Source organism: Chroicocephalus ridibundus, chromosome 7 (genome assembly GCF_963924245.1).
Source record: "Chroicocephalus ridibundus chromosome 7, bChrRid1.1, whole genome shotgun sequence".
Lineage (NCBI taxonomy): Eukaryota > Metazoa > Chordata > Aves > Charadriiformes > Laridae > Chroicocephalus > Chroicocephalus ridibundus.
Genome location: NC_086290.1, coordinates 26,200,133 through 26,209,520, shown reverse-complemented (window position 1 = coordinate 26,209,520; position 9,388 = coordinate 26,200,133). Strand labels below are relative to the sequence as shown.

Here is a 9,388-nt window from a genome sequence, read left to right as displayed (position 1 = left end):
AGCCCGGGGCGAGCGGGGCCAGCGCGGCGGAGAGCCCGGCTCTCCCCTCCGCCTCCCTCCCCGCCGGAGCCCGGGACGCTTTCCCGGTGCTTTCCTGCTCTCGGGTGAGCATTTCCCCCCTCGAGACGTGCTGCTGAACTAGGGATTCAAAAAGTGAAATCAGATTTATTTTTTTTTCTGTTCTCGCACCGTCTCGTTCTGTAGTTTTTCTTTGTGTAAAAGTTCCCCAGACCATATAATTATTGCCAACATGTACGAAAGAATGGTGTCATTTATTTTTTAAAAGGTGACATGCTTTCTATTTTCCCGGTTAAACGAACCGGCTCCGCGGCCCAGAGCTGCTCCCTTCTTCGTTTCTGGGGAGTCTGTAAGTGATGGACGTTTTCTGACCCGAAGGGGCAAAGGCAATGCAAAGAGGTCCTTGATCATTGAGCTGAGAATTGTAACCCCGGCCCGGCAGAAACTGGACCTGGATGGTTTCCTTTGATGTGTTTTATTATAAATCGAAAACAAAGCTGACTTCTGCCCAACACCCCGCGCGGGTGCATTCCTCCGCTGCCCGACACCGCCCGGCAGCGAGGGGAGCCGTGTCCCGCCGCCCCACCAGCCAGACCCATGTTTATTTTACCTCTGCCCGAGCACGTCCGTGTCCCTCCCCCCTCGCCCGCTCCCCCTGTGTCCGCCCTCCCCTCCTCTCCCCTCCCCTGCCCGCCGGGAAACCTGCCGGCACCCAGGCGGGGGCGGGAGAAAAGGGACCTTTGCCGGGATGCTTTGGGGCAGAAAAATTCCCGAGCGGCTCTCGGGGAGGGTCCCGCCGCCGGGAGCCGGAGGCGAGGTGCATCTCCCGGCAGGTTTCCTTCCTTTCCCCCCCTCTCCCTCCGCCGAACGGCCCCGCCGGGCTCCCGGGGCAGGGACAGAGGCGGCGTCGGCGCTGCCCGGTGGCTTTTGTGCGAGAGCGGCGCGGAGGAGGTGGGACGCGGTTATTAGTATTCACGGCAGATGTATTTTCTTTAACGCAACGTCTTTATTCCAGTTGGTGGCCGACGGCAGAATCCGTTTCCCAATATTATTTGCATTCCCTGTTTTATGGAGGATTAAAATATTTGTATGCCTCCAATCTGTATCGGGCAGACTAAATTAACTTCTTTTTTTTTTTTCCCCTCTCCCCCCCCCCTTTTTTTTTAATAACACAATTATCTCATTTAACAATTTGCCTTTAAAAAAATACTGTGGCTGTTAGGTTGGTGGTCAGGAGACAAAGGGAGTGAAAATAATTTTCATTTCAATAATTGCCTTCTGGTCAATTTAACTGTGCCTTATTTTGAAAGAGCCTGTCTAAATGAGATTCCTGTCCCAAATGTGTTCCCAGGCCTTAGCCCAGCCTTTAATTATTCCTGAGGTTTTTTTCTTCAGAATAAGACGCTGCACTGAGTAATCACAAAGAAGTCAGAGAGCATCCTTGAACCTTTTCAATAGCAGAGCCACTGATATTCAAATAACATGCAAGGACCATTTGACTGCATGGGGACATAAGCATTTCCAATTCACTATTTGCATAGATCAACTGTCTTTGAAAAGGAAAGGAGCAGTTGTCTTCCATAACATTAAAAAGCCTAGTTATCAAATCAAGTGCTTAGTTTGGGGCTTTTAAAACGTTTACATTTTATCTCAGGTTGCCCTTTACCGTTTGACATGCAAATTTGGTGCAGTTAATTTGGACAATTAAAAGGATCTTCAAGGGAGCTTTGTCACCGAGAATATTCGGAGTTTTCCCCGTGGACCAGCTGAGATAAAGTTGGCCAGAACAAATGATGTCTAGGAGATTAATTAGATATTTGATAAGACATGAATCCCTAATAAGGGAATACAAGGCACAGGGGGCTGCTGTGTGCTCTAAGTCAAAATTAATAACATTTAACAAGATTTTCATTTAGGCATGAAATGTCTTTTCCGGAGTATTGACTCTAGCGATTTATTCCCCCGAGATCACCTCCCAACCCAGGCAGCCTTGTGGCGCTAAAGGCTTTTTAAATTAAATAAATAGTTCCTCAGCACAGTTCGGTTTCACTCAATTTTGGGACCAGTTTCACCGAAGGCGCTTAGGGCTCGGCGTGGTTCCCGACTGGGTGTAGCGGGGCTCGGACTCAGTTTAAATTTGGGGTTTTTTTGTGGTTTTTTTTTTTTAATAAAAAAAAAATAAACCAAAACTGAGGAGGTTTGAAAAGAGCGACCGACTCCTTCCCCTCCCGGATTTTTAATCACAGTCACTGGCAGGAGGACTGGGAGGGGTGCGAGGGATCCCGCTAAAATCCTGACCCCTGCGAGGGCTGGGCGGGGGGGAAGGAGGGGGCACGAAGAAGAACAAACCCGTGAGTATATTGTTCAGAGTCCTTTAATAATACCAAAATGAAAATATGTCAAGGTTGGTTGTTTGTTGCTTTTTTTTTTCCATACAGATAAACGCATTTAACTTCTTTAAGAGACCTTAACTTACGTGTGTTTGAGTGAAATGTTAACTCAACATTTTAAATATCTTTTACATATATACTGACTTCCACAAAGTGCATCAGAAATTTAAAATAATAATAATAATTAAAAAAGAACGAAAACCCCAAAAGCTCCCTGAATTTCAGGAATTCACCAATTAAAAAAAAATTAAAAAGAAATCCCCAAACCCCCTATCAGATCAACATTTACAAGAAAAATAAGCGAACACGATCTGGTTTTCTTTTTTTTTTTCCTCTCGGATTTTTTTTTTTTTTTGAACCCTATTTATACAGATGTTTATGAGATACAGAGGAACCGCCTCGGACTTGCAGTTGGGATTTCTCACCTTACGCCTCTCTTAGGATGCTTTCCTTCCAACAGAACGAGAAGAGGGAAAAAAAGGAAACGGAAGCAAAGTGTCACTCGGTACCTACTGACCGGACGGGACGGGGCGGTCGCGCCCCTCCGGCCCTGCCACCCGCCGGCCCGGCCGCCCTCCGCGACGGGGCGGCCCGCGTCCCTCCGGCCGGTGCGGGGCAGGGTCCGGGCGGCTGCCGGGGCTCACCGGCGGGGCGGGGGGACGGGACGGGACCGGGCGGCTGCCGGGGCTGCCCCTAGGAGTCTCCGGGCCCAGCGGTAGGTTCCTTGCCCGGTCCGCGGGCGGCGGCGCCCACCCCTTCGTGCAGGATGAGGTCGGGGGACTCGGAGCGCGGCGTCTCCAGGTTGCTGGCGTCCGTGTCGCTGTCGCTGCCCTTTTTGCCCCCGCCGCCCCCGTTGTGCGTTTTGATGTGTTTGCTCAGGTGGTCGCTGCGCATGAAGCGCTTGTTGCAGACGGGGCAGGCGAAGCGCTTCTCGCCCGTGTGAGTCCGCAGGTGCCGCTGCAGCTCGTCGGAGCGGGTGAAGCGCTTCCCGCAGAAGAGCCAGTTGCAGACGAAGGGCCGCTCGCCCGTGTGCCAGCGCAGGTGCGCCTTCAGGTGCGAGGTCTTGCCGTACACCTTGCCGCAGCCGGGGATGTGGCAGCTGTGCAGCCCCTTGCGCCGCAGGCTGGCCCCCGCCGGCCCCAGCCGCTCGGCCTCCTGGCAGTTGGGGCAGTCGCAGGTGGCCCGGCCCGAGTAGCGGCGGGCGGAGCGGGCCGAGCCCCCCCCGGCGGCGGCGGCGGCGGCGCCCGAGATCATGGCGCTGGCCGCCGCCACCGCCGCGCTGGAGTCCGTGTAGGAGGGCAGGACGGGCTTGAAGCCCTCCTGGGTGAGGAGGTGCTGGCTGGTGGAGAGCAGGTGGGAGGCGGCCGTGGAGCCCAGGCCGGTGGAGCTGAAGGCGGAGTGGGTGAGGGAGCTGAAGTCGGGGTTGTAGGTGCCCAGCTGGGAGTGGAGCGAGGCCTGGGGGGCGCCCGAGTGCAGCGAGCTCTGCAGCCCCCCCGCCGGGTTCTGCACCTCCAGCCAGGAGCCCGGGTTGGTGTGCACGTCCCACCAGGAGGAGGCCGCCCCGTTGGCCACCTCGCCCGCCGAGAGCGTGGAGTGGAAGCCGGACTTGTACCAGGACTCGTAGGGGTGCGCCATGCCCACCCGCGGGTAGAGGCTCTCGGCCGCCGAGCTGTGCACTTTGGAGATGAAGGCCGACTGCCCGCCGGGCTCCTGCGGGGACACGCCCGCCGCCGCCGCCGCCGAGTTGGAGAAGAGCCCGCCGTAGTCGCTGCTGAAGGCCGAGGAGGTGGGCGAGGTGGAGGCCAGGCAGAAGGCGCTGTTGGCCGTGCCCGTGCCGCTGGCCAGTCCGCTGGAGCCCCTGCTCGTGGCCACCGTGAAGCCCGAGAGGCTGGAGCCCAGATTGCAGCTGGAGGTGGAGCGTTTCCAGGGGTGGAAGCCCCCTTTGGCGAAGGCGCTGGATTCGGGCAGGGTGGTGAGGGGGCTGGTGTTGCCGATCTTGTTGCAGGTGGCGGCCAGCATGGCCAGGGGAGTCGTTCCAAATCTCGGCTCTTCCTGCGGGAGAGACAAAGCCGGCCCGTCAGCCTCTCACCCCTCTCGCCTCGCCGGGCTCCCGCGGGGACGCGAGTGGAACCGCGGCGCGACGAGCGGCACCGCGGAAAAGTTTTCCCCCCCTCTTATTTTGGGGGAAGGTTCCAGCCCTGCCCCGCTCGGCACAACTCGTTTTCCGCCGAGGACCGTTCCCGGCGCCCGGGGGATTTACATCGGAACCGGATCCCGGCGGGAACGAGGGACACGCGTGTTCCGACAGGACGGCTCGGGACGCCTCCGCGCAGCGCCGCGCTGCTCCAGCCTACCGGCGTTAAACCAAAAAAAAAAAAAAAAAAAAGAAGAAAAGGAAAAAAAAGAAAGAAAAGAAGAGAAAATAAAAATCCCCTGGGAACGAAACGCGGCGTCTCCTGGAGCTACCGTACCGGAGCGACGGCAAAAGGAGATGGCAGGAAGGCGAGCGGGGTGCGGAGCCTCCCGACAGGCGCCGCTGGCAGAGTAATAGAGCAAAAATCTGGGGAAATTTACCGTAGCACCTCGAGTTACGAAAAAAATAAGTTCAAAAAAGAGAAAAGAGCGCAAGCGGCCCGACTTCTCTCCGGCCGGGCGAGTTTTCAGACTCAACTCTTTGCGAACGACCCGACGGGCACCCGCAGCGCAATCCCCCGAGGCGGGCCGGCGTTACCTCCGTCCCGCGGGCCAGCGCGGTGTGCGGGAGGGGCAACCTCGACGCGGCGACAGCAACGGTTTAATTTTTTTTCCCCAGAGGGCAGCGAAGCCGCCGCCGCCGGCGGGAATCGCACGGTGCCGACTTACCCCGAGGATCGACGTAGCCATAGCACGTCCCTGGGCTGGTCGGTGGGGGGAAGGGGGAGGGGGGGGACACACACACCGGGTCTCGGCGTGGGCCCCGCGCTGCCCGGCGGCACCGAGGACACTCCGGCTCGGCGGGGCTAAACTCTGCCTAAGTGCGGGCAGCGCCCGCTTTGAAGTACCGCTGGCGGCGGCGGCGGGCCAATGAGGGCGCGGGCGGCGCGGGACGGAACGGGCCGCCAGCCAATCACAGGGCCGCTCGCGCGGAGGTTGCCGGCGGCGGGGGCGCGTGCCAGCCCGCCAGCCGGGCGCGCGCGCGGGGGGGGCGACGACGACACGGACACACACACATATACAGAAGAAAACTCACCGCGGCGTCGGCGCCGCGGTTAACGAGCGTGTGAGTCCCCACCGGGGGTGTCACTGCCCACCCCGGGCACCGCCAGAGCTGCCGAGGGCGGGAGTCGGGCGCGGGGGTCGGTGTCGTGCCCCGCCCGCCGCCGCAGACCCCGCTGGCCTCTGGGCCACCTGCGGTCCTCGCCTCCCGTGAACCCTACCTGCCTTCGCTTCGTCCCACAGGCCCTTCCCTCCCTTCCCAGGCCGTCGGGCAGCTGGCCGTGTTGGGTACGGATAACCTCACGGCACCTAATGACGTTTTATGGAAAAACGTTAGGTTTTTGCTGTGTTTTGTTTTGTTTTGTTTTGCTAAATACTAGAAGCGATTCCGGGCACAACGTGTTTCTTACTTTCTTTGCAAAAGGAACCGAGGGTTTTTTTTAGTTATATAAAGCGCCAAAAAAAATTCCAAAAGCAGGAACCCGACGGGCAACCCCTTCGCTCTGGTACCGGGGCGGGAGGGGGGACGAGGGGCGTACGACATCCTGTCGCTTAAGAGAGAGGATTTTATTTTACGGAGTAATCCCCGGCAAAAAAAAAAAATACTTTGAAAGTCAAATTCGCAGCCTGCAAGCACGTTTTTCAAGCCTCATAAAACCCCGTGGAAACGGTGCTGCTCATGGCAGAAGGCTCCCTCCTGGCAGTGCTCGGGCGCTGCTGGAATAAGCCTCCCCAGCACTTGCCCGTGGCCTCTGCACTGTGCACTCCACTCGCCCAAGTGAGCGACAGAGACTTTACCTGCTCTCTGCGTGCGCGAAATGTAAGTCCAGACCTCGGCTCCTCGATGTCTTTGCAAGCCAGTCCCTTTGATTTGTGATTATTGGAGGCTTCTTAAGTAATTGGCTAGAACTTGCCGGCGGAAGATCAATAGGCGTGCAACTTTCCAGCGCGGCCGTCGTCTCTGGGAGGCTGGGAACAGGAGCTTTTCCCCCAGCTCCTGTTTTTCCCCCAGCGCGGCTGGGGACAGTTCTCAACCAGAAACACGGGTGCGTTCAAGCCACGCCGGGTGCCTGCTCTGCCTTTGAGCCAATGTTTCCTTCTCCTCGGTGCCGCCTCAGCCATCCAGTGTAAAACCTCCTAGCAGATGCAAAATAGGCATCGCTAAGGAGCAAGATGGAGAAACCGCGAATTTGAGAGGATTTCGCTTTTCTCTTTTTGATATTTTTATTATTATTTCTTTTTTTTTTTTTTTTCGTGCTTAAATAAGGCGGGCGTTGCGTTGTGTTGCACATCGCCCTGTGCAATCCGCAGGACACCTGCCTCGCTAGGGAAGGATGTCTCTGGAGATTATCTTTTATTTAAATGTCTAAGGCTATTTTCAAAGGGCGCTCGCCTATCTTCTTTTTTTTTTTTTCTTTTTTTTTTTTTTTTTTGTTTCGGTCGCCGCATATTAAAGCGAGGAGTCAGGGCAGTAGGAGGAAATACTGTTCCCCGCTTAATTCTTTCCACATTGACTCGCCGCCAGCGCAGGGGTCCGGGGAGCGAACCCTTTTCTCCTCCGAAAGGGCTGCCCGGAGCAGACCATAAGAGGCGGCTTTACCCGGCGGGGGGGCTGTAGCTTTCGACGGGTGGAGGCGATGGAAAGGCGGTGGCGGTGGAGGGGGCGGGGGGGAAGCGACACAAACCCCCCGCGGGCGAGGCGAGGAGTCCGACAGGGGCACCCGGGAGCAATCGCCCAACAGGTGACTCCTTCCTTTCCCTCCTTCCTTCCTTCCTTCCTTCCTTCCTTTCCCTCCTTCCTTCCTTCCTCCGGGGGGGAACCCGCTCCTTCCCAGGAGCCCGCCGAGGTGGTCGTCAAGTGGCAGCCAGGCGCTTCTGGCCAACCCCGGGGAGGGGGGGATGGTGGGGGTGGGGGGGGAGAGGGTCTTTCCCTTCTCCTTGGGGGAAAGTCATAAATAAAATCAGGCTGGAAGGCAGAGCGTGACGTTTAGAAAATGTTGCCTCTTACGGCAGCGAGTAAAGGCATCCGCCGCCCGCCTGGGCTCCGGCAGCGAAGTGGGGTTTTGTGGTGCCTGCAGGCGGGCGGATGGCTCTGCCGGCCCCGCATCTCCCTCTCTCCTTCCCCCATCCCCGGCTTTGTAGCCGGAAAAGTAAGGAAAATCCGCAGGCACCAGGCAGGCGTTTGGAAAAGCTGAGCGAATGGCGGCGAAAAGGGGGGGAAGGCTGCTCAAATCTTTAGGGGGTCAAGCGTTTCCTGACAGATTTTTTCATACTCCCCAAATCGAGTTTTTAAACAAAGATCAATGTGTTATGCTAAAGTGTTGAGCTGACTGTTAAAACATTTGGGGGGATAATGACAATGTAACAAAGGCCTGGTTTGGAGTGAATCATCACCCTTTTAAAAGTTAAAGCAATTTTCAGGAGAATAGCTTTCAGCAAATGCTTTACATTATTCAAAACGGCCAAATAATGCTCTATTATAGCGCCTGAATGCTGCCAGTCAGCCCATAAGTGCAATTTGTGCAAAGGCTCGGTGCCTTATCTCCACTTCTTTATAAAGAGGTGAATATAAAACAATTTCTTCCAAACCCAGACAGAGAGCACGAAAATTGCTTCCCTTTCTGCAATCAGGGCAATTTAACTGGAGTGCAATTAGCACTATTAAATGTCGATTCTGCATAAACAAATCTGACTAAGAAGCGAAAGTGGGGTGAGAACCTCATATAAACTGAAACTGATTTTTTAAAATTATGTATCCGGGTCCTTTACAATTGATCCGTGACGTTTTCATCTCGGAATATATTTACATCATAAATACATTACGGTTAAATCAACATAAATCTTAAAAAAAAAAAATCTCAATATGAATACTAATAAAGAAGAATAGCCTAATTAAATGCAACAGTTCACTTCCTTTGAACAATATTGTTTCCCATCTTCCCTTTACGCGTGTCTTTTGATCTGTGCAACTACTAAAGTTGCTGTCTTTAGGAGGTAAAGCTGGGAAACAATTCGTTCATTAAAGCTGATTGGGAGGCTCCTGGGTTCATATTCAAGAGCGTCAGATGAAATGGCTCTTCTGTTCAAACAGAGCTCCGGGAAAGAGCTGCCAAATATTTTCCAAATAAATCGATTTAACAGCAGTTAAATGTAAGGCTGCTGTACGATATCCCCTGAATCCTAGGAGGAGCACGGAGTTTTACACACGGATATTGCGGGTGGGAGAAGGGGCAAACCCTTTCCAAGTTCAAGAGAAGCAGCCTCATTTTCTGCCAAACAGAAGGGACGTGGGCAGGAAACAGACAAACTGCTCATCGCCGAGATAAATAATTGCGTCCTGCCAGATTTTTTTTTTTTTATTTTTTTTTTTTTTTTTTTAGCTGCAGGACTTCCGTGCGAACTCCCCCCGCCTCCCCCCCTCTCAATTACACTTTTCATTTACGTGATCTAGAAACCACCATTGATTATCAGAGCAACGCAGAGGGGGACCCGGTGATAAATTAATAACTTCAGTTAAGAAAAGGCTTCCCCACTATTCTGCTCAAGAGTAGATATTAAAAGGGGGAAGGACGTATAGAGCTCGCGTTAAAATACAGACCTTGGAGCCTGTTGAGTCCACTGAATTCTTTCTGCTGTAGACTTTTTCATTTGTGGGTAAGGATGAAGTGCAGCTTTTGATCAGAAGGAAATCTTTTATAGTTAATAAAAAAGGGAATGAGCACTGGCATCAAACAGATCATGGAAATTAAATGAAAATTATGGCACCCTCCATCAATTTCTGCTGG

The 9,388-nt window shown here is 54.4% G+C and overlaps 1 protein-coding gene across 2 annotated transcripts; it reads right to left on the bottom strand.

The window, feature by feature from the left end:
- Window positions 1-2,639: 2,639 nt before the first annotated feature.
- SP9 (Sp9 transcription factor) lies at window positions 2,640-5,360 on the bottom strand. 2 transcript variants are annotated; one of them, XM_063341522.1, is made up of 2 exons: window positions 5,271-5,360; window positions 2,640-4,460 (listed from the first exon to the last, which is right to left on the bottom strand). In XM_063341522.1, exons 1-2 carry the CDS (start codon window positions 5,289-5,291, stop codon window positions 3,102-3,104), a joined length of 1,380 nt encoding a protein of 459 aa, XP_063197592.1. In that variant the 5' UTR covers window positions 5,292-5,360; the 3' UTR covers window positions 2,640-3,101. The 2 variants fall into 2 exon arrangements, with proteins under 2 accessions (XP_063197592.1, XP_063197593.1); XM_063341523.1 differs by lacking the exon at window positions 5,271-5,360 and adding an exon at window positions 5,140-5,179.
- Between the last annotated feature and the right edge of the window lie 4,028 nt (window positions 5,361-9,388).

What these genes read in the sequence shown, in the direction of transcription:
- SP9 (XM_063341522.1), bottom strand. Translation starts at nt 5,291, where the DNA reads ATGGCTACGTCGATCCTCGGG. An exon ending in TGGCTACGTCGATCCTCGGG is followed by an intron (nt 4,461 to 5,270) that starts GTAAGTCGGCAC and finishes TCTCTCCCGCAG; the next exon opens with GAAGAGCCGAGATTTGGAAC.